The sequence below is a fragment of the Columba livia genome, chromosome 1 (genome assembly GCF_036013475.1).
Source record: "Columba livia isolate bColLiv1 breed racing homer chromosome 1, bColLiv1.pat.W.v2, whole genome shotgun sequence".
Lineage (NCBI taxonomy): Eukaryota > Metazoa > Chordata > Aves > Columbiformes > Columbidae > Columba > Columba livia.
Window position 1 is genome coordinate 69,083,899 of NC_088602.1, and position 25,016 is coordinate 69,108,914.

Consider the following 25,016-nt stretch of genomic DNA (forward strand, 5'->3'; position numbering starts at 1 on the left):
ATTTAAGTGGAACCTGCTGTGTTCCAGTTTGTACCAATTGCCCCTTGTCCTGTAACTGGTTGTCACTGAGAAGAGCCTGGCTCCATCCTTGTGACACTCAACCTTTACATATTTATAAACATTAATGAGGTCACCCTTCTGTCTCCTCTCCTCCAAGCTAAAAAGACCCAGCTCCCTCAGCCTTTCCTCATAAGGAAGATGCTCCACTCCCTTAATCATCTTCATGGCTCTATGATTTTGGTCATCCATGCTTGTGGTGACTGGCCCTTGTCTGTGCAAAACCATCCATAAGGAGCCACGTTGGAGGAACTGGAGGCAGCTTTTTTTTTTCTATTCTTGCAGTGGCATTAACCATTGTGTTTTTATGGCCCCTTACCTTGCGTCATTGTAAATGGGACTGCAGTAGGACTGCCAGCCCCATAATACTGTAGACCATTTCAAACCCATTAAAGTCTAATGGATATCTAGTGAGTGCAAGTGTGCTGTGTGCCAATTAGAATATTTAAACTGAGCAATAAAAAGGAGTTAATAAAATCATGTTAGAACTTTAAAATATGATTGAAGGTAATGCGCTGTTTTTACTTCAGGTGTTTGAACAACAAGATTGTTTTTAAACCAGAATTGATCTGTCATTTTTAAAGGTGAAGGAATATACAGAAATGTTTCTTCTTTCTCTATTTTCTCAATATATTTTACCATATGTTTAGCAACCTAGAGAGTCTTTTCCCCCTCACATTATAATGAACTCTTTCAAAACTGATAGCTAGTGCAGTCATATGCTTAACTATAAGTTTCATTCAATATACAGAGCAAGAACTTCACTGAAGGTACAGAATGCCAATGGCATGAATATTTAATAGTTGCACTTTTAAAGTTTTTTCATCCTTTTTTCTGGGATTTCCACTCCCATCTCTCTGGCCTCTAAACATGTATATGGCTATCTAAATTTAAAAATAATTAAGAAAAATAGGTGCAGTTTCAGAATTCTAAGATGAAACTGGGGAGTGCTTACCTTATTTGTTAGCTGGAAAGTAAATAGAATAATTTATTTTGTGTTCTTTTTGGTTTCTGGTGGTGTACAGTATATTACATTTCAGCTGAATGAAAGAGATGCAGTGGGGCGCCACAGGCTAGACACACACCAGTGTAAATTGGTAGAGCTCCATTGACTTCAATGGAATCAAACCAGTTGGTTGATGGTAGCTGTGGCTGTGGCCTGCGTCTTCATCAGGAATCACAAAATTCGTCCATTAGCTATAGCTGTTATGTGTGGAAGTTATTATTTAATTAAAATAAATATTTATGTTTTAAGCAAATCAGTTTATGTTCTAATAAGATAACAGACACATTTTAACGCATCCTTTTCTTTGCTGGATTTTCTTCCCTCCAGATAATGATCTTTCAATCTCTGTTCCATAAATATGCATGTCATGTTCAGGTTTCTGTTTAATGCATGCATGAGTAAGTAGCGCTGAATCTGATTAACTTCGTTAATGATAAATAATGAAGAATACTATTTTAACTATTTTAGGACAAACGCTTACTCACCTGGCTAACATTTCTTGCTTGAATAACCTTCTTCATCCTAATGGGATTGCACACAGGGGTAAAGTTACTCAGATATGTATGTGTAGGTTCAGTCTTTTATTATGTAGCAACCTTTAGAGCTTTTACTATCTGGCAAGCAATCATTTATATCCTTTTTAAAAAATATTTATGGCTTCTTTGACTAATTGCTTCTTACATGACTTAGAGCCTTTTGCATTGGTACCATTTGTTAAAACACATCCAGCAGCAGGCAGAGCAGAATCATTTTTCAACTTTTTAGTGTCATTTTTATAGACAAATAACACTTGTAAATGATGGATAATAGCTAGCAGAACGCTGTGTTGTATAAAATGAGCATGAGTTATTATTGCTGGGAGATAGAAGGTTAACTTGTCTCTGAACTAATTGAGGAGCCTCATGGTAAATGCAAAGTGGTGCATGCACATTATAAACAAGACTTGAACTAGCTAAAAGAGGGATTTAGGTTAATTCACTATTTAGTTTATTTTTTTGCATGCTACCTGGTGTTTTCTTAAAAAGTAAACCCCCAAAGACCTAACAAATCCTAATGAGCCTGTAGAAAGTCCAGAAGGAGAGAAAGACCAGGTGTGTTTAATAAGACGAGATGTTAACCTGTCACAATCTTGGGGTTGGATCTTGTGTTCCCTTGAGTCCAGTGCAGGCTTGGTCACTTCCATTTGCAGTTTTGACCTGAACATTTGTTTCTTGTCTTGTAAAATACTGCTTACTTGGCCAGTATTTGAAAAAGTAATTACATTTTTTTGTGTTCTGCAGTTCATAGTTTACACTTATACTGTATTTTATGGCAGAAATCAAAATAACTGCCTTTTCTTTACCCAAGTAATATATGCAGTTGCATATTACAAACATGTGCAACTGAATAACTTTTTTATAGGAGAATGCTTGACAGATGCCAGTTAACGTCAAGGGATACAAATGCTCAGTGCCAAGTGATGGCAGAATATACAAATCAATCTGGTTACAAAATTTTTTCTGCATAAACACTGCAAGACTGTGACCTAAGAGAACCTTGCGCAAGTGTTTAACTTGATGCACAGGAGGAGTTCCAGTGACTTAAACTGAATTATTCAAGTATTTTAAATATGCATGCTTATGTGTTCATGAAATGGGGGCTACATGAAGTAAAATCTGAGTTTGGGCTTGCAGGTTCAGTAGAGATTTCTGTAGATGTTCTTTCACTCACCTTAAAAATCCGAATATTGTGGTCACTTACTTTTTAAGTAGGGGCTGGATCCCGTTTGCCAGTGCTACCTTACACTTTGCGGGATGTTGCTGCAGAGTGGAGGTAGTCCACTGATTAGAGACTTTTCAGCTCCTTTTTTTTCGCAGCTTGCTGCTTGCAGTCTGTTTACCTACCTCATTGCATTGACTTCTTCAGGTATGAGAATGGAGAAAGCTGTGGACTAACTAAAGTGTTCGGATGGCCTACAACTGGCTTCTGCCTCAAGGTTGTTCAGCATCCCCTCTGTGATAGGATCAAACGTGCCTCCAGCACAGCCAAAACAAAGGCATTACTCTGGCGCGACAGCCATGTGCCAGCTCCTATCATGGGCTGAGCTTTCTTGCATCTGGGGGACACGTGGGGCCCAGGATGTGACAGGTGGAAGCCATGGTGTGATGGGGATGGGCCATGTGCCTGATGTCCTTGGTGGGAGAGGAGCTGTGTAGAGTACTCCTGTGCCCACCCTGGCTGCAGGGCCAGGCACTGCTTCTGTAAACTCAGTCATCACAAGTCTTTCCTTGGGGACTCTGTGTGCTCTCTGAAGCCTGGCTCAAACGAGGAGTTTGGAATGACCTCAGGTCTTTCATTCATGTTCCTGGAGAATTTTCTGGTACTTTGGTAGGGCTAGCTCGCCCTTGTGGGGCATTGTAAATACCTAACATTGTATTTACACATCCTGTCTTTAATTTTTGCAATGGTTTCAATTTAACTTTTAAATAAATATTTAGGGTGGGGATAGAAATTAAACAGTTGAGCTCTTTCCAGCATCCATTTTTTGTCCTTTTTCAAAGGCTCTCATGAGACTCAGATGTAAAACTCTGGATAATTTCCTTTCAGTTATGGCATCTGGCTGCTTGGCAGCCTCTTTGAGAAGTTGGCAGGCTTGGTGTTGCCTTTAGATCCAAAACTAGCTCTTTGGTAATTTTTTTAAGATGCTTTCTCCTTCTGCTTGTCATTTTTGCTTGCTTTACCTTTGATTTGGAGGAATTCATGCGTTATTAATCATTTGAATATATGGTGCTTGCCCAGTTTTCCATGCTAGCCAGAATCCTATGGTAAAAAGAAGTTTGTTAATAATTTTAAGATGGGCAAATATGTCTATTTTAAAGTGGCCTCCAACTGTGTGCAAGAATCTTTCTTTTTTGTTGTTTTTGTTTTTTTTCCTGAGTGAATCACGAGTAAATGTAACCTTAACTCCCCTGGACTGGGGTAGTCTGAGTGGTTTGTTTCAGTAGCTTTTTTATCATTACAGTAGCACTTGGGTTTGTTTTTTTTTTTTTTTTAAGTGTTTGCTCTATGGAAGATAATGTAATAGTTTTAGTAAAAAGTCATTTGTGTAGGGAATATTTGAGTACAGCCAGATATTTCCCCCCTCCTTTTTTTCTTTGCCATTTCTTTTGACTTTCAGGATCCTTGTGGACCCAGCGTACGTCTTCTGGTCTCTTACAGTTCCCAGTTTTCTGCATTTTTTCCCCATTGTGCATAACACCCAGCTGCATATGTGTGAGTTTATGTCCATCTGTGTGTGTGAGTATGGAGCAGCATTGCCTCAAGGCAGCTCGCGAGCCCATAGAGGAGAGCATGTTTGTGCACACACACGCATTGTGGGCTGCTACTCAGAGCACCAAGTTGCTGTAGTCCTTGTGCATTGCAAATATCTGAGAAATCAGTGTCTTTGTTTCAGTTTGTGCTACTGTGCTGCTCCTTGATGCGCACCCTCTGCCAAAATGAGTCTGTGGGAGGCGAATCTGGCAGGGCACTGTTTCACCTCAGTCTTGGAGAGTCATGGGCTTTAAGTCTGTGATATTTCCCTTCCCGCACAGGGAGAAATATTCCCATGCTGAGGTCGGTGCTAATTGAAGCCTTTAGCACAGCAGCAGCAGGAGGGAGACCAGGCAGGCTCCCTGGGCAGCAGCCGTGCCTTTCAGATAGTGTCAGATCACAGGCACCGCTTGATGGAGTTGTCACTTATCCATCAGCCTCAAATTGAGGAGAAGTGCGTTTCCCCTTTGAGCTCTGTGTCTGGGTTAAAATATTATTTACTTTCTACTAGGAGTAATAAAGAACATATGATGGTGTCACGTATTATCTGGCTGTTTGCGGTGGTGGGTTTCCACTGGGTGCAATACCTTTGAATCATCCCCTTCTTTTGGAAGAGGTGGTCACATCTCAATAATTTTTAGGAGCAGGAAGAGGAGAAGAGTATAAATGCAGTGCTGGATACCCAGCTGGTTCCCAGCTGTACCAGCAAGGCACAGTGCCTGGCTGGCTGGGCAGAGCTGGGGCTGATGCGCTGCTTCCCACTATGTGAGCCTGAGTAAAATTACCTGGTGGGTGTTGGCTAAAAGTAATAAAAAAGCTCTGATCTGGGCCAGCATTGCACACATTGAGGAAAATACCAGGCTTTTCTTTTTTATTGTGTGTGTGTGTGTGTGAAGATATGTTGTGGTGGAACAAAACGAATTAGAACAGCATGAATGTTTGGTTATGAAAGCGAGATTGTTGCTCTCAGTCAATTGTTGCACGTGAGAAAACCCCTTTTGGGTGATACATATTGAACAAGCCTAGAAAGAGCCAGCCCATGGTTACAAGAATGTCTATGTCAGAAGGAAAATATTAGAGTGAATCAATATATTTCTCTTATAAGCTAAGATTCTTCTGAAGTCTGCTTAATTAAACACCTACAGGCCTCTTTTTAAAAGACACGTACCTGCTTTGAATTTGTGTATCCTAGCACTTAAGAACTCAGATTCTTGATAACTGTATGTACCATACAAGTACATGTGTTTCTGACTTTGGCAAAGTAATGCAACCAGCATTATTTCGTTTTTAATTGATGGTGCCTCTTCCTTGCTGTTTTGCAAAGACAGTAACCAAATTACAGAGGCAGTAGCAACATACTGTGGTCAGCTTTTCCTGACAATGTCCCGGCAAAGATAACCAAGTCCATCTCATATGTTTCTTCTTTGAAAAAGAACAAAACCAAAAGCCAAACAGGATTTGTAGTAATACAAATTTTCTGAAAGCAGAGTTACTCAAAACCAAGACACTTGAAGAAAGGCCAGGAGTTGCTTGTGTATGGGCTTGATTATGTTACAAAACACTGATTTCTCCATTTTAATTATTGACTTCATAATAAAGGCACTGTTCAGAAATTTTGACTAATTACATTCATTTTCAATTCCCATTTCTTTTAATTAGTTATGACTCAGACTTGATTTGTTATCTTACACTTCATTATTAAAGATAGTTAGCTATTAGAAATTGCCAGTGCACTTCGTATAACCTCTCCTTCCCTGTGCCCTACATGTAAATAAAAGAAAAGGTGCTATTAGTAAGAGGTCAAAGATGGTGTCCATTAAGTCAGCCTTTGTTATCAGTGACCACACGGCGTGATAAAGACAACACCAGTGGAGGCACTAAATTTGTGAAGTCAGTCTCCATACCTTAAAGCCTGTTAAACCCCTATGTGAACGTGCTTGGCCCATCGTCAAAGTGATCTTACAGCTGATCCCTTTTTGTCTTGAAGGAAGGAAAAGCTGCCATAATATATGTTCTGGGACTGGGAACTGACTTCATTCCCTCAGTTGATTTGCCTTGCCTTTCCTGAGAATCCCTGTGAAGACAAATCTTCAATTGCAGCAGTATTTCTCTCCTCTTAACCTACAAAATAATTGCCTCAGCTCAGATATGTCTCTGTTAGCTTTTTTAAAAATGCTGACTTTTTAATAGCAGCTTTTTTCTGAATTACATCAGGCTTTCTATTGGTACACTGTTTTCTTTTCTGCCTTGCAGTGGATTGGGAGAAGGTACGTCTGTGATCTTTGGCCACACAAGATACTGGCTTAGTTCTTTTTAGAAGTATAGATTTTCATCATTCTTGTTACACTCTATATGTTAAAGAGAAATTAAACTTGGAATGAATTCCCTTTTTGGTGGAAGGTGTGAAATGTGGCCCAGGCAGTCCAAAGTGTGATGATCTAAATTAACATATTTCATCATTATTTGTAGCACCGCTGATAAGCAGAGCTGTTGTGCATCGTTCCACGGGCAGCAGCTGCCCCTGTTTGGGAAGCCTTAGCCCTGTTGTAGCCACTTTGACAGCATCAGCTTCACTCTCTGAATGCCATGCAGCTGCTGAGCCTGTGCAGTGACAGTGAGATGGTGTAAGTGTATGAACCTTGATGGCTGAATGAGGCAGAGTGCCTTTTCATGTAGAACTCATTGAGGTTTCCCTCTGGCTTGTGCAAATTTATCTTCAGTTTTACTTTTCAGAGTACTGAATTTTGTTATAAGCACTGAAATAATGCTATTGAAAGCAACAGTATGCATTATTACCTGCCAATATAATTTACATAGATTAGGAACAGCAACTGTCAATTAGAAACACAACTCTTTTGTGTTGTTTGGTCTTTTGTATTTATTTTTCTTTTTTTAATCTTCACTTCAGGTTTAAAACATAATCTAGGAATGAGCTTCAGGGAAGTAATTGGTAAAGAATTTTTATGGCTCTCCCTCTTCTTTTTAATCTGTGAGGATGGATAGATAATACAACTTCCATTGGAAAAACTACTCAAAGAGTCATATTTGTAAAGGATAAAGACATTAACTTTTTGTTCCCAAGAAGTTTAAATTGCACTTGGTTTGCAAATTTACAAAGCACTGTGTAATACATAAAAACAGCTCTAGCTATCAGTGGATGAGTATCTGTAGTTTCGCATTGTGCAGATAACTGAATTAGCTGAATGCTTATCTTGTATTGATTCTGAGTTTATGAATGCTAAAGACAGTTCTCCATGTCACTGGTTTAAAATCTTTGATTAAAACAGTTGGGCTCCTTGTTTAAATAAAATGCCATTCTGGTAATGTGCAATTACTGAATAAGCATTAGCAAAAATGGGAGAAAGCAGTGAGGTCACATAGAAAGTGATACCCAGTCAACATATGTATTTATTAGTGTCACCTATGAAATTTATGAGGTAAAGTAGTGCTGAAAGAATTTGCTGTCTTTGTAAGCAATGCTCATTTGAGGAATTGCCTAAGATAAATGGCTTTGACTAATTGAATCATACACTTTCATAGTGTGCTACATATAAAACTAGACTAGGAAATAAATATAATTAAAGTAAACATGCCCTTCTAATTAGTAATTGTTTCTGCTGTTTTAAGCAAATTTCAGTGGCACAAAGTAGCTGTTCCAGTGTAAACCTAATAATGGAGGCTGTAATAACAGGTGTAAATTAACACAATGGAAAACATTTACAGTGTAACATTCTAAATTAAAAATGACATTAACAAGTCTGATTTTTAAAAAGCTGTATAATTAACATTTATTCAACCCCTGACAAATTAGCGCAATACAAATACTAGATGATTTTATTTGTAGCTTATAACATTTTTCATGTTTTATTTTTGTTAAATAGTAACTGTGGTTCATTTTTCCAAGAACATGTCATATAAGGGCACCAGCAAAGGAAAGGCAACGAAAAGAGAAAGCAAAGATATTTACCTAAAGGCATGTTTTTTCTAAGTGATGTGCATAAATTGTTTGAATACTTAACGATATCACCCCAGTCAGTGTTCTTGGTTGTGTATGCTCAGAAATAAAACATTGTGGATGGTTTAGGTTTGGAGGAATGCAAGTACAAACAGAAGAATATCTATTGCGCAATAAAATACTTTGATTCCCCCAAGTGCATCCTCAAAAAAGCATAATGTACTGCTAAGTGCTTAGCATTGATGTTTGTCTCTACAAATAAATATTGCCAACAGTATTTTGTTTTTATGATGGCACCTAATAGAACACCGTGAACAGGTGAGCAAAATACTGAAACCAGCACAGAAAAAAAAAAGATTTATCATAATTTGTGACAAAAGGTGCCATAATTTTCACATTATAAAAAGTGTCTCATCAGATCCCAAAATGGAGTATAGTATATCTATAACTTACACTTATCTATAGAAAACTCATTTTCCTTTCTTATTTTTTTTCTAAACCTGTAAAAGTAAAAAAAATGTTCTGGTAGGGGGCAGAAGGAGTTTCAAATTTTTTTCAGCTTGCTTATCAAAAGGAAATTGGTATAGTTCAATTTTTTTGTGCAGTGTCTTCTGATGTGTCATAAATTGCGACACATGGTAGGAGAATTGAAATATCATTACTTCCTACTCCAAAGTGAATTTGTTGGACTGTATTCACTCCATAGTTGCAAATCCTGAGAGAAAGTGAAAAAGTAGTCCTTTTAGCGAATGGTCTGCAGTGATCTTAAGCTCTAGGACTCAGCTTTTGATGTTAAAGTTGGTTGGCTTCTTGCCAGTCATGGTTTTCAACCACATATCCTGGGTGTCCTCAAAGGCCACACTGATGAGAATCTTCTTGAGTTGATTCTGAGTGGCTGGTCCGTAGTGTTTGGCTTTAGATATATATACATATATACACACACACAGTTGGGCTTGATTAAGATCTTCTCCCATTCTTACACAGAATAAACAGCACTCTTTACATGAGGAGAGTTATGCCATTTGCATCACCTGAAGATGTTAGGAGTTTGAGTTTGGTGACAGAGGGAGCAGTTGTAATGTTTGGTCACAAAATCATCTTGCTCTCCCCTTGCCTTTTCTGTTGTTGTAAAAGAGGGTTCAAATCTTTTTTGCACCACCGAGTTTGAAGGGTCAAAAGTAAATTTCTAATAGCAAATGTAAGCTGCCACAAACAGCAGCCCTTCTGGAATTTTTGGTGTCAAAAATTGCCTAGAGTTCTTGATTACCAATTCAAGATATTTTAGAAAAAAAACTTTTTTTTTTTTTTTTCCTTATGTCTTCCTTTGCATGCCCTGTGTGTCTCTGTAGCACCAAAACATGGTGCATTTGGAGATAATGGAAAAGGTATTCCTCCTCTCACATCTTACAGATCAGTTTCTGAATTCAGTGACTGAAGAAAGGAAAATTTCTCTGCCTTTTAGCCCATGTATTAAAAAAACCCACGAAACCACCACCACCAACAAATTATTTCAAAAGCTGGGCTGTATAGAATCTTTATTCCATCCATTGGCTCTGAGTCAGGACAAGCGCACCTAGGCCAGCCTGACAGATAAGAGTCCAACCTTTATAGCACATGTGAGTCCCTCAAGATTGTGGAGCAGCTGCACAGGGACTTCCATAGGTCCCCGGTCCAGAAATAGTCTGTGTTTGGTGCATATTCCTCACAGGAAAGTGTCTTCATAGTTGGAGAGAACTAGTCTTAACTTGGGTAAGTGCCTAACAGGCAGGTACTTATGGAGGAAAGATGTCCCATACAATATTGTAAGGCAGTGTTGCTCACCTGGACAGAGCCGCCAGGGGGGGATCTGTGTTGTTCAATGCATGAAGATTTCCTGTTCTTGTTTATTTTGTATATTGAACCTGTCTGAGAAGGAACAACTTAATAACTGTCTGCTGGTGGGGACAGGGTCGAGATGAGGACTGACCAACCTGTTCTGAAATAAAGAAGCCATGAAGGAGGCTGTGGAGTAGACAGCCAGCCTCTTCTAGCCTTTCCTTTTAAAGTTAGATAGCATTTCTAAAATCATATCTAAATCTCCTCTGCTGCAAATTAAGTTGTGTGACCTAGCGGACACAGAATTCAATTCATCATTGTCTGCTCTGAAACAAATTTTTTTATAGGTGGGAAGATCATTATCATGTGTCTCCCAGTCTTCTCTTTTCTAAACCAGACAAACCTTTTTTTTTTTCCCCATATCTCACTCCTTATAGATCTGTCTCTTCTGGGCTACACCGGCTCTTTCATACAGCAGAGGTCCCCAGGCCAGACACTCCACTCCCTCTGTGCATATTCTCAGTGCCCAGCTGCAGGTCAGTTTCGGATGAAGTTTGTTATCAAAAGGACAGGGACAACAGGAATAGAATGAGAGGAAGACCCGGAGGACAGATGACATTTCGTGTGCTATGGTTGCTAAAATGGGAACCAAGTGCAACCATGAATCATTCAGCTGGTCCTTCTGCTGCAGGACACTTTCTGAGTCACAGCAGATTCAGGGAACCTGCTGCCTTGTATCTCCTCCCTAAGACCGACGTAGCTTTACATGGCTGTTGTATTTTAGCTGGAAGTTCTGTGTGGCTTTGAAGCTATATACCAGAGAGTTCGCTCTTCCTTGCAAGCTTTCCTGACAATGGATATCAAATATTCTGCACAATCCAATGGTTCCCACGTTGGAAGTGGGAGACTGCTAACTGTATGATGTGCTTTTCTCTTTGGTTTCAAAGAGTCAGCTAACATTTTATGGTTATACATTTTCACAAGCATTCGAGCAAGTAGATTCATTAAGGGAAGTGAAGTTCTGGAATATCTGTTTTGTTTCATTTGGCCCCGGGGAGATACACAGAGCAGTATGTTTTTTCTGTTTTGTGTATTTTAATGAGATATGTCATAAGATGGTAAACCTAGGCTTTTAAATGGTTAGAGGACAGATTAATTTGAAATTAATAAATTCAAATAATATTATCTTCAGCTTGATACTTATGTCTACCCAACTAGTCAATTCCTTTTAATTTAGTGCATTATAATTTTCACGTTTTCTTTCCTGAGATTCTAATAAAGTTTTCTTTATCTTTGTCATTAGTATCAAATTAGGTAGGCTAGGTATTCCCATGTCGGGAACAGCAAAATGTTCTTTTGGATTATGTAAAAACTCTGAGATCTTTGCCCTTTGTCATTGAGTTACTAAGATATTATCTTGGTTCTCAGCAAAATTGAACATGGGTATTACAATAGTTTCACAGTTTCACAAGAGACAACCCCAAATTTACAACTGAACAAAGTCACTGAGCTTATTTTCTTTTACTCGTAGTAAAGAACACAAATGGAGTATCTTTACCTAAGACTTTCGCTTTTCTTTACTTAGAAGGAAATAATTCTCTGCCATTTCCTCTGTTACTGAGAAGCTATTTCAGCATTGCTACTTGGGAGGATTTTAAGGAAGGCTAAATGTAGTAGCAGTTTTCTGCTTAACACGGCATGTTAGCAACAAAATATTCTCTTGTTAATAACAGCTTCTGTTTACTTTTTTGCACTGGGATATTACAGTTACCAAGTGTGAATTATACTGTGCTTTGTTTGGATTCAAATAAAAATCAAGTTCACCCGCAGTGGTCTAGTTCTGCGCTCTCTCCCACCCTCATCCATGTAATTTTTTCCCCACAGTAGGGACCATCCAGCAGGGTGGGGAGGGGACAGCAAGCAGCTCCTTCACTTTTCTGTTCAGAGCTATTTCAGGTTTCTGCCAACAAGTCACACTGATGGACTGACACCATCGATGACTTGTGTCACAGCCCACTCCAGGAACACCACCTCTGCAACATGCAGAGATGTGCTGGCTTGCGGTGGGAAAATAAAAATATGATATTAGATCTGCCAGTGTCATTCTGTGTCTTTAAAATGTTAAACACCTTCCAAGAGGTTCAAATGATACTTCTTAACAAGAATTTGGGTATCTACTGCGGGGGTTTTGATTGTCATCACTTCTAAGACTAGAGAGCGTGAGAGCATGTGAACAGCTAAATCCATACTGCAGGATTAGCATTCTTAGAGGTTCTCTATTTTTAGAAATATGAATATGAGTTTCAGTGAACTTCATGGATAGTGACCAGGGCAGAGTTTGCCTTGTCTTCAAAATCCTGTCCATTCCAATCCTGTCCCATCCTCAGAGGACTTTGGTATCAAGGGTTGATAATCTGCCAATACAAAGATGCAGGATGGGTTCCTCCTGTATGGATTATTATTATATATGTTTTTTTCATTGCAGAAGTTCTTGCATCTTAAGCATCACCAGTCTGTTCGCTTTTCTGAACTGGAAAATCAGTGGAATTGCCATCTAGCCTTGTTCCACCCCTCTTTTTTAAAAATATGTTTTTTTAACTCCTTTTGGTTATATTCTATGATCCTAGTGAAACAGGAGAAAATGAAATTCTGGCTTTTTTTTATGCATAACCTGTTAGAAAAGGATTTTAGTCCTCCTAAGTTGTTCTCGTGAAGCCAGCTTCAGTACGCTTTCTGGGAGAGTACGCACATTGGATGTTGTTGAACACTGGAGTGAGAGACGGTCAAACTGAAGTCCAGTGCTTTGAAACATTTTTAAAAATTACAGAAATAAATGACCCAAAGATTTCTAAGTTTTTAGCATAATAGAATAGGACCTTTGCTACAGAAGATTCAAATAGAAATGTTGTAGACATCTTCTCAACCCGTGCTTTTAGAATAGTGCATACAGCTGTATGTATTATTCTAAATGCTTTTACAACAAGATATAGAATTTAGATACCTCTTACCACTTTCAAACTGAAACACTGAATAATTTTGCACCTTAGACCATACAGGCAAATTATATCCTTATCGTTTACTGTAACATGAATATATATGCATTTGTGAACTTGGACTTCAAATAAAGTATACAGTAAAAATAAAATGTTTTTCTCTTACAAGCTTTTGTTGTTGTTGCTGCAGCAAAAATGTACTGAGAGAGAGCAGTCAGGGCGAGGCAGCTGTTAGATAGTGCGGGGACGGTGGATCTATCTTCATCAGGTCACTCGCTTCCCCACTTTGGACTGGAACCAGGCTGGTCCCTCCAACAGACGGCATCTGCCCGTCTGGCACCGTCTCTGCACGGACATCTCTGGAATGGCTTCTGCATCCATCGCCGCCATTAAAGCTTCTGGGTAATCTTTTGTCGTTTTTATCACATTACCTTCAGATTCAGAAATATTTTTTAAAAAATTAACCTACTTAAAAATGAGGCACTTGAACAGTCATGCTGTCTTTGTGAGTTAAAATACAGGAGCTTATTTTGCGCTTTATTATGTTTGGAGTTTTGTATTCCAAACATGTTACATTTTGTTTTGGGTTTGTGACAGGGCCATGTCACCACCCCTCTTCTGAAGCAGAAGCAGAGTACCAAGAGAGGCACAAACCAAAAACAACTACAAAAAGATGTTTGTTTCAAATTTTTTTTTCTATAATGAGAGATAAAATCCTTCGCTTCCCATTGCATGTGCTTAAGGAAGGGAGCACATGGGTGCTCCCCGTGCAGTTCAGAATATGGGCAGCATGAGTTTTGTTCTAGCCATCTTCATAGGCAGAATGAATTGAGACTAGCAGATGTAAAGACATTTACATCAATTATACCAGTCATAGGGGCATAAAAGTTTTAACTTTTTGATCGTTTTAACGTGTATGAATTTGTATTCATGTTGGTGAGGCCACACCTGGAGTATTGTGTTCAGTTCTGGGCCCCTCAGTTCAGGAAAGACATTGAAGTGCTGGAGCGGGTCCAGAGAAGAGCAACACGACTGGTGAAGGGACTTGAACACAAGACCTATGGGGAGAGGCTGAGGGAGCTGGGGTTGTTTAGTCTAGAGAAGAGGAGGCTTAGAGGTGACCTCATCACTCTCTATAACTACCTGAAGGGAAGTTATAGCCAGGTGGGGATTGGTCTCTTCTCCCAGGCAGTCAGCAATAGGACAAGGGGGCATGGGCTTAAACTCTGCCAGGGGAAATTTAGGCTGGATATTAGAAAGAAATTCTTTACAGAGAGCCCAGGGAGGTGGTGGACTCGCCGTCCCTGGAGGTTTTTAAACTGAGATTGGACATGACACTTAGTGCCATGATCTAGTAAACGGACTAGAGTTGGACCAAGGGTTGGACTCGATGATCTCTGAGGTCTTTTCCAACCCAGTCGATTCTGTGATTCTGTGAACATAAATTATTATTTTATGCTTGGGTATGCTGGTTTTGGCTAACTTCCTAATTTTGCGTATCCCTTGAGGCAACGTGTCAAAATATGACAGAGCCTCACAGGGCAAGCAGGATATAATGACTGGAAGTCATATGGTTTGTGTGCTGTGCACTTTTCTTCTGCAGGTTCCAAGGATATGTGGTGATATTGTTATTTGGTCAAGCATAAACCTCAGGTCCACTTTACATTCTCCATTTTCAGAAGAAAAAACTGGAAAACATTGCGTTTTGCTGGAGTTTAAATGTATACAATGTATTTTAGAGAAGCTAGCTAGCTGTGTGGTGTAATGCAGTATGTTTGGCTAGTACTAACTTCTTGTGCAAGGAGAGTGAAACCTCCTCTATATAAGCATTTTCTCACTGTTTGTAACTTAAAGTTATGTACGAACCACAACTTTCTTGGGTTCTTGAGCCCAGACTTCTTACAGTGGTCTTTTTTGTTCCGTGAAAGCAAGCCATCTATGTAGGCACTTGATAGATAGTTAGATTAGATTGTGATTTAGGTTTAGGTTTCTATATGCATATATATCTCTTGTTCCATTTTCTAGTTGTTCTACCTCAGTTGAGCAGAATGAAGATGGAACCTCATAGTTGCCTGTAAATGAGATTTTATGCTTCCAGACTCTGATACAAACTATTGCTAAAAACAATCACAATTTCTTTGTATAGTGAGCTACATTTCACGTATTCCTATAAGCAAAAGCACAGGTTTTAGTGGATTTATTATTTGGACATTTACCGTGGCTGATTCTTTTTGTATCTGTACAGCTGGCATAGGGTTTAACTACTTTGGTTGTTGCTTTATCTACATGTGCAGTTATTAACATAGTCAAATTTATTTTTATCACGTAGACATGCTAACATAGATGTGTTTAAAACTCAGTTCAGCCTTACCTGTATGTAGTGATGGCTCCTCTGTAATATATAAAATGCTGTAATAAGGACCCCATCTATCTCTAAAAGATGAAAGAAAGATAAATTAAAGCAAGACATCTCAAAACATATCGATTCAATTTCTGTGCAACCCAAACTCAGTGTCTGTCTGCTCAAGATCCTAAGCAGTGATTTTCTGCAAATACATGAAAATCTGATGACTTATGCATCGACTTGTTTGCATATTTTTTTTTTTTACACTGGGGCTGTTGTATGGTTTCTATAATACTGTAAATCATGATTAAACACATAAAAAAGATTGTCGTCTAAGATCCATTTTAAGCCAAGTGAAACATAATACAATATAAAATTTACATCATTTTCTTGATTAACCCTGATGAACCTTCAGTCATTATCCATTATAGTAAGAGTAAATTGGAAATGTTGCTTTGTTAATAAAACATGTATAGACATTTTCATGAGTCATAGATTTGATGGTTAGTAATAGATGACACCTTCATAATGAAATACTGTACTTTGGCTTTCGTGAAAGTACAATACTACATAAAGCTGCAATCCTGTGTCCCATTCTTCAGTCCTGAATTTTGTTGCCTTTTGGACATCAGATCATTTCGAAAATTGATCTAAAATGAAGTGCGGAGAACATAAATATAGGCAGGAGTTTAGGTACCGGATCTCTGTGTGTCTTTCACTCACGTTTAATAGAGGTTCTTAGTGGTGCCAAAAGCATTTAACAGCTTAAATTAAAACTACTGGCCTTTGTCATCCGTGGAAGTCTGTAAAGTTTTACTTCTTTTGCTATTGTGCCAGGAATGTTTTCTAACAGACACCACTGTTATCTCTGTAGTGGCAAAGTGCTCTTACATTTGGCCTTAATGATTCATTACAGTCTTTGCTTTTGCTTCTCTAAGTCAAATTGTACCGGGGTGAATTGTGTGATAACATTTTTCTGCCAGTTACAGAGCTTTCAATTTTTGTGTGCTAGGTGTACTTCTCAATCCTGCAATTAGCTGTGAGAAGATGGATCACTGTTCAGAGCCCCATGGAAAGAGTAGGCCATTTAAATTGCTACAGAAAAATGGGAGCAAGGAGATTTTTTTTTTCCCCTGAAAAAGACCTTTTTTCAAGAAAAGTATAATAGACACAAAACATGATTTTTCTCGATATTCAGGATACTTCTTTTCATTTTTTTACACTGAAACTAGCACTTAGATCTTTATTGAATGAAATCCAGTTTTCAGCAAATACATCAATAAGAAGCTCAACAAAAAATTTGAATTAAGTATTAAGCACTTGCTGCAAAATGTCGAATAGATTTTTAAAAGGCCAGATTTTTTTCCTTTACATTTAAAATGTTCAGAACATCCCCAGAAATCACAAAATGATATAAACAAATTCAGTTTATTGCAACATTCAGTCTGTGCACTCTTCAGGATATGCACCAAAACTATATGAATAATTTGCCTATGCAAGTACATCCTCTACAGAGATAAGCCGGATGGCTCACAAAAAAAACCTCCGCTATTGTTTTTGACTAATTATGACTGTAAGGAGCCTAAAGAAGAAGATTCAAGGGAAAAAAAAAAAACAAAACACACACACAGGCTTGTCAGATGATAACTGGAACAGTTTCCCATGCATAAGGATGCCATGGAGAGCAGAAATCATTGTGGAGAAAAACAGACAAGTGGGGCGTTGTGTCTGACATCTCTGGCAGGGAAGCGATGTAAGAAGAAACTGGATCAGATATCGGCATCACCAAGTGAGGTAAAGCCTTGTGTAGCAGCCCAGGGAATCCAGCAATGTCAGGCAGAAATAAAGATTCCGTATTGATCCCCTCAGCTGTTGTATTTTTGAGTCACAACATAAAAGTAACATTAACAAAATCAAATTAAAGGGCTTAGCTGTGCTGTGTCTGGTTTGTGCTCTTCAGTCTTGGCATTTTTTTTCTAAGATCTCCATTTAATTTCTGGAGGTTTTAAGTATCATTTTGGATTGTGGAGAAAAAACCCTAACCCTTCCAGGTGTGAGATTACTAATAGTTGTGAATTTTTAACTTGTGAATTGACTTTCAAACAATATATTGTTAGAGCAGTGCAAAATTAAAAGTGATAGTAATGTTCTGTTTCTAGCTTGGCTCGGTATCGTTATTAGATCTTCATAGTTATTTTTGCTAGCAGTTTCAGGGTTCTAAAAAGAGAGCACCAGCACTTAATAGCAAAAAGAAAATAGTAAGGCATTGACTATAGAATTGCCCATTAATACTGAATGGTGAATTTTGTATATCTATATATATTGTAGGTCTGAACTGGTAGATTTTTATCATCTGATTAAGTTATTTTTCCTGAAACTAAAAAAAAAAATTAGAAATAGGAATTATGTCTCAATTTCTCTCATTGGGCAAAACATCACCGAGGGAAGAAAATGTGCATGATTTGTCTGTAGCAGAGCTGGAAGAGGTGCTCTTGTACAAGCAGATGTTGAACTAAATTGGATTTTTTTTTAATGTTCCTCTGTTGTAATGTTTACTGCTCTGACTCCACAGCCTAGATCCCAGTCTCAGTTGCAACCCTAGGTTTTTTCAGTATTTCAATACATATTTAAAATTCAGTCAGGTTGCATGCAAACCACACACATTTTGTGAATGTCGGATGTAAGCACCTATAAGGTAATAACTGCGCCCACAATTAGTCTTTCCTTGGTTCCTTCCAGTTGCCCAGCATGAGCACTCAGAAGACCTGCCTTGAGATGCTGATTTTGCAGATATGATATGTATATATGCATTTGTTTGGTAGATGCTATATATCTGCCCCTGAAAATATAGCTCCCCGTTTCAGACTTGGAATTTCCAGGCAGATAATTAAAGCAATCTCGCACCTTCCAGTCTGCACCTGCCACCGTGTGAGTGGCCAGCCCGGCTCAGCTCCCTCTGATCATATTCGTGTTTGGACGGCAGTGTTTCACGGTTAATACAAATCATAAACAGGCTGTAAAAGCTGAAGCATCAATGAATCCTAGCTTTAAAATTGCTGGAAGCTAAAGTTTTAAAACTGATACCGCAAAGTGAAAAATGAAATTTAACCAGGCATTTTGGTGAAGGAAAAATAATTTATTGGATGTAAGATGAAAAGCTGTGAGAGTAAACATCAATCTCATCTTAGACACATGTCATTGATTGATGTTTGCTCTGTGCTGCTGCCTGGAGGTAAACTCTTTGAAATAGCAAAGTAGGTACTTTATCTGTCTGTGGATAGGAGCACAGTTTGTTAAGTTACTGCTTTTTTGAGACCCGGCTACATCTTTATGTTCAATCAAAGTGAGAACAGTAAATCAGAGTAATTGCTTTACCCCACGGCATTTCTGTTTGTAAATGGGAAAAAATACTGTAAAAATCCTCAAATTAACTTCTGCTGTTTAAGCTAGATAAAAAGTCTAAAAGAGTCGTTTTCAACCTGGGAAAGTATTTTATTGATTACGCCACTTGTTCATCAAAGGCAGCCCCTTTGTTATAATCGAATCGATAGTTCAAATGTCATTAGGGAAAACATTTAATGCTCAGAAATGTAAGGTTGCCATCTCTAAGAGCTCCCCATAACCCATTAGCAATTAGTTCCCAAATAGGCATCATTTATACTTAGCTGAAAATGGAACTGGTACCAAGAAATTGGCTGGTGAAAACCATGGACATGAACAGTAAAATAGAAAACAGGCATTAAATGATAGCACTTCCATGTTAAGCACAGCAATTCAGCAAGCAAAAGAACCTGAATTGTTGTAATTAAATTGTCAGAATTAGAACTGTTTTCTGAAAGTGTTTGGTGCTATTGCATTTACAAGGTCTCAGGCTGGTTAGTTCTTTTGTGATTTAAAATATTGCAGAGATGTGGGAATGGCGGCACGTTTAAATTCAGAATCCAGTTTCCATTCTGAATTCAGTTTCATAATCACTGTCCTGCATCAGGATTGGACTGTTTTTTTATTGCGTTATATAAGTTTTTCCCTGGAGTTACTCTCTTTAGCTACTTTGGCATAAATGTGGTAATTCAGGGGAGAATTAGACTATTAAATATTTAAGAAATTGTCTTCACTTCAGCCTGAAATTTAGTGTATTGACTTGTGTGCCAGATCACAATTTGTGGGGGAATGTTGAGAATAATCAGTAAACCATTTTAAAATTTATTTTCTTGACATATTGCCTGTTTTTCATGGTTTTGAAGCAGTTCCAACTTTGTTCATAATTCAGAAATGACTGTGTGGTAAAATTTAATTTCAAAGATATATGTGTCCTCACAGAAAACTTGTTCATGGGTCCGGTTATATTCTTGAAACACACATATCTTTTAGTCACTTATGGTGTGGGTTGTCTTTTTTGTTGTGGGTTTACTTGTTTGTTTGTTAGGCACATGATCAGCTCTGAACACTCCCAGGGGATATTCAGGGACTGCACCTGGCAGCTTGGGGATGGCATCATTTCCATGATGCTGGGAGTGGGTGTCGTGATCTGACGGTGCTTTGTATGGAGCCTCTTAGTCCGATTGTGTATTTAGAAGGGTCAGGTTGGGCAGAAATGGGGAAGTCAACAAAATCTGGCAAAGAAGCTCAGCCCTTGCAAATGGGATCTAGGTTTTCCCTACCAAAGGCCCACCAGGAGCCCATGGGAACTGTGGGTTTTGCCAGTTTAAGAAATTGTTGCGTGTTAGTGTGAAGCATCAGCTCTGCTTTTGTTATGAATATGTCTAGACTTCAGTTTCTTAAAATTTTGTGTGAAGTGCACACATAGTAGCTGGGGTGAAGGAGATCAGCCTCTTGGGTCAAAAACATTACCGGCAAATAAACAAGATACACCTTCTAAATCTATATCACAATATTTATGTGCGTGGGGAGGGAGAAGGAAGGTGTGTGTGTATGTGTGGGCAGTTGGGTGTTGCAAAGCCCTCACAATTCAGAGAATAATGGAACTGAATCTTTGGACTGGAAAATTATATTGGAAGGTCTGGAAAGGCAAAAGTGAGGTGGCAGGTTACTGCAAATGGTAACGAGTTCAGTAATTGCCACCAGGTATGTGTGTATGTGTGGTAACACTATCCTCTGTCATGCTGGTAGGACAGCCTGAGTCACTGCCCCCTTCCTTTGCCAGAAAATAAACTAACGCGAGGCAAGGGGAGAACCCATGGTCTTGCCCTCAGTTTACCTACCCATGTCTTTTCAGCCTCAAAGACGCCAGCTGTTTCAAGGATGGTGATCCTGTAGCAAAATAACAGTCTCCTTAGTGAATCTCCCGTTAGTGATGTGGCAATTTTTGTGGCTTCTGAAAAGGTCGAGCAGCATCATTAATGCACACCATACATCTGCAAAGGCATGTAATTCCTCAGAGAAGGTGCAGTGCTTTTGTTCGTGAAAAAGGACATCTTCCTCTGAATGCAAAATTGTGTGTTCCCTAAAACTGAAGGACAGGAGGACATGTTGGTACAATTGTCTCCACCCAGTTCATCATGGAGATTAGACCTTTTTGTTTGAGTACTTCCAAGTAGTGATGTCTGAGGGACGTAAATTGAGACAAAAAAAAAAATCAACGAAAGAAAAGGAAGCTCTTCAACACTTAAAACTTTACGCTTTTTATATGATTGCCTTCAGCCTAGCCTGAGACTCCATAACTCTTTGGACTTTGTAGGAGATTAAATCCAGTCCCAAGTTTTTCAGGTAAGGTTATTGCTCTGCTCCTAGGCTGTCCCCTGAGCCGACTCTGTCTATTTCTAATTAAGGGCTAAAGGAAATGGTTCTTCTGATGTCAGGAGTAGCGTGAACAAAAGCTATGAGCACTTCTGTCAGTGCTATGGGGAGGCTGGTGCCGCAGCCGCCCTCCCAGGAGGCACCAGCATGCCTGGGCCTGGGCTCTGCACCTCAGGCTGGTCTCACAGGGAGCCATGCCCACCTCACGCACGTTCAAAGTCATCACAACAGATCAAAATTTAATAAACATACCTCCTGTGAGAGGTTTGGTGATCCACTGGTATTCTGATCTGTAAAATAACCTGAGAGTTAATTATTTGAAGTACTCTAGAAGAAGCAGAGAAGGTAGAGCTGCTGTGACCGCATGGTGGTGATGGTGTGCGGAAGGTGCTTTGAGCCTGAGACACTGATATTTAGACATAATTAATTGGCATGTCCAATATGTCTCTTGGCAGATCTTCGAGCTGAGATAAATCAAAGCATGGGTTTAAAGCAGTGGGCTAAATTCGAGATAGTGTAATTTTTATAATGCAACATTTATTCATCTATAAATTTTGTAACTATTTGACTTGTTACGCGTGCTTTAGTTCATGTCCTTAAAGCATGAATTTGAAACAGATGCAGCATTTTAAAAACAATAATATACCACTTTAAAACTATTTACAGTCATCCTTTTGGAGTTTGACCTGTATGAAACAAATATATATGACACTGACTTTTGAGAGATGAACAGTTGCCTGTTCTTTGGTTTCCAAGTCTTGCAAAACTGCTTTAACATTTTGGCCTATACTAGCAAAACTCTTCATCAATAAACTAATGTGTGAGTTTGCATATAACATATATACTTGCATATACATACATCAGCCACATACACACACGTGCCCCAATGAGGAAAAAAACTTGAGATTTTCATGAATTTGTTTTTCGTGGCTTAGCTATGGAACAGTCAAACACTGTAAACTATTAAAGAGGTACATGTATATTTGGTATTGTTTTAAATTACAAATTTTAAAAAAAGAAGGAAGAAAAATAATAAAAATAATAATTTTCCATTAACTGAAGTGTTTGCAATAAAGACAATTATAGCAGCTGGCTGTATTATCATTGAATCAAAATAAATAAATACATTTGGTGACATCCATGCAAGGAAATGTGTTTGCTACGATGTTCATGCAAATAAGGAGCAGCCCCACAAGTGCTAAAGATTGTGCCATCTGGTATTACCAAAGGAATACAACTCTCAACTTGTAGCTTTTCCTGACTTATAGACGGCATATAGGCATTGTCATACGGTTTTGTCATTTGCGTAATCATTCTGAATTATTGCAGGTTATGCATTGCATTGCCAACAGTGAACTTCTCATTTGGGAAGGGGGTTCAGAGATCTGTGTGTCTTCATCAAATATGACTTCAACACGAAAAGGGATACAAAAGACCTACATACCTCCATTAAATAAAGGGATAAAAAAGTCCCTTCTCTTTAGGAACATCACACTGTTGCAATTTTAAATTTGTACAAGGTTGCGTGAAGAATGTTGCACTTGTTTACTTCCTAGAAATCAGGTAGGGATCAGTATTGTAATTAATCTCAGAGGAGCTGCCCATCTCTATTTGACTGCAGGCTAGAGTCCAAATGCAAAGCACCTCAAAGAGTCAAGAGGTTCTGAATGAGGAAACGTGGCTGAGGATGAAGTTGTGGATCCCTGCAGCTGCAGGAAAACTCAACCTGAGAACGATTATTCAAGGTGGCAGAAAGTCTACTTTAGACAGAGAGGTTCTTGTTACTGATGGAGGTACGCTCACATAGTGTGGTGTAGTAACCGAGGACCGTGGCTCGTGTAGCAGTAAATGACAACTTCTCTGCCTCTGGCCTTGGCAGCATGTGCAGCAGATAATCTCTGCTCACAGGGACCCCATGGGGTGGCCTTCACTATCCCCTTCTTCCTGAAGGAAGGCATTTTCCATGCCCAAAACTCCACCCTGATGATTGCCTCCTCGTGACACTTCTTTTCAAAGAGGGGGTATCAGTGTGAGTAACATGCACTGCTCATGAAAAATGTGCAATAAAACTCGAAAAAATTCAACCACCTGTAAGAGGAATAAACAAACTGGTGGCTGGAAGCTGTCTCTAACCTGCTGTACTGAAACCCTGTGTTTCACAATAAATCTCCGTGTTCGAGCGCCCTGCCCAGCATTTGGCATCTGCCCTCAGACCCATCAGAAGGGTGTTCTGCAGCCCAGCTCAAGTCAGCATCTTTAACAAGTAAACATGAGAGTTTGTGTCTGTTTGGTGACTGCTGAGGCACTGTTTTTAAATACTGATTCCATCTAACGTATCCTCTCAAGTCTTGAATTAGAATTAGATAGCTGTTGGCCTTTTTACTGCCTTGCCTGGGGCATACTAGGTAGTGTCACGTGGGTAGCTGATGCAACATATGTTTTGCTAACTGGGAAGCTAGTTAGCAAGACAACCTTTTACTTATTAACACATGGTACACTTACATGACATTAATATATATTTCTACTTTACAGATTTACAGTGCCAGAAGAAAGGCATTAGCTGAGCTAAGCAAAATAGGCAATCAGCATCCTCGTCACATTGTCCTGAAATAACACGTAAACACATCGTTTTCCTTTGTGAAGAAAACAGAACAGACTGAAATGTGCAAACCTGTGTTGTTGTCGGGGAAATTCGAGGAAAGGGTTCTCTGGTTTATGTTGTCATGCATGAAACTAGAATTCTGGAAGAAAAAATATTTTATTCTGGATATCTAGATTGGAGCCAGGCTAGTTCATTTCTAAAAATTAGTACTGTTGTGTAATGCAGTGATTTTATTCTCTCTCCAGCTGCACTCTACCAGCCATACATACACTATCATGCCAGTATTCATTTATTCATGCTCTGAAGTTGCGATAGTGTCAAATCCATCAGAAAGAGGAATTGTTTCAGTAGTAGTTTCACGACTTGGCTGATTAACAGAGATCAGAAGAAGCAGCCTAACTGTGGAAACCACTACAGCATGTAGTTTTAACAGCTCTTTAGGGAGCTAGTTAATGAAAGAATCACTACAGAAACACATCCATGTGAAAAAAGGAGCATTCTCATACAACACTCAGAGGATATGTCATAAGTGGAAATATGTTCATAATTTCTATTTACTCATAGCTGTAATTACCATCTGCCTTAAGAGTACTTTCAGTCTTTGTCAAAGTTGCTTCGATACTTCCTTTGTCACATTTCAAGCAGAGAACTTCTGCACAGACTAGATCCTGCCCTGTGATTTCTTTTTTATTCTTCTGTAAGAATTTAATTATCTATTCTCTGTGTGAAGAAAGCACCAGCATTCCCGGAGACCTGCGCCTCCCCAGCCTGCTTGGACTGGCATTCATCTGATTCATGTTCTTGCTTACTTTTGCCATCTGTCTGCAAACTAGAGTTCTTCACTTTTAAATTTGCTCTAATTTATACGTTGCCTGCTAATTTTTAACTCTTAAGAAGCTATTCCTCTTTCTTGCTGCAGTGTCTACGAGCCAGATAGAAACGTGCTGCGAAGGAAAGAATGGGAAAGGAGAAATCAGGAGGCCCAGCAGGAGGATGGCGCATTTAACACGAGTTACTCCCTCTTCAGTGAACCGTACAAGGTAGATGCTTCCCAGCTGGGTGGCTCCTTATTTATTTATTTATTCCACAATACAAAAACACAGCCTGCAGAAGGCATTGTCCAGGTTTCAGCACCCTCCCATAAGTGCTAGCCTCACAAAATTCCCAAAGAACATTTATGGTTAGTTGAGAATTGG

At 39.0% G+C, this 25,016-nt stretch overlaps 1 protein-coding gene across 2 annotated transcripts in view; it reads left to right on the forward strand.

Annotated features, from left to right (window-relative positions):
* Positions 1-25,016, forward strand: part of AFF3 (ALF transcription elongation factor 3) — a 336,480-nt gene that overhangs the window by 24,776 nt on the left and 286,688 nt on the right. For both annotated transcript variants that reach the window (XM_065061339.1, XM_065061340.1), the window contains exon 2: positions 24,740-24,860. In XM_065061339.1, the coding sequence (XP_064917411.1) occupies positions 24,740-24,860 (121 nt within the window). The remainder of the gene's footprint in view (positions 1-24,739; positions 24,861-25,016) is intronic.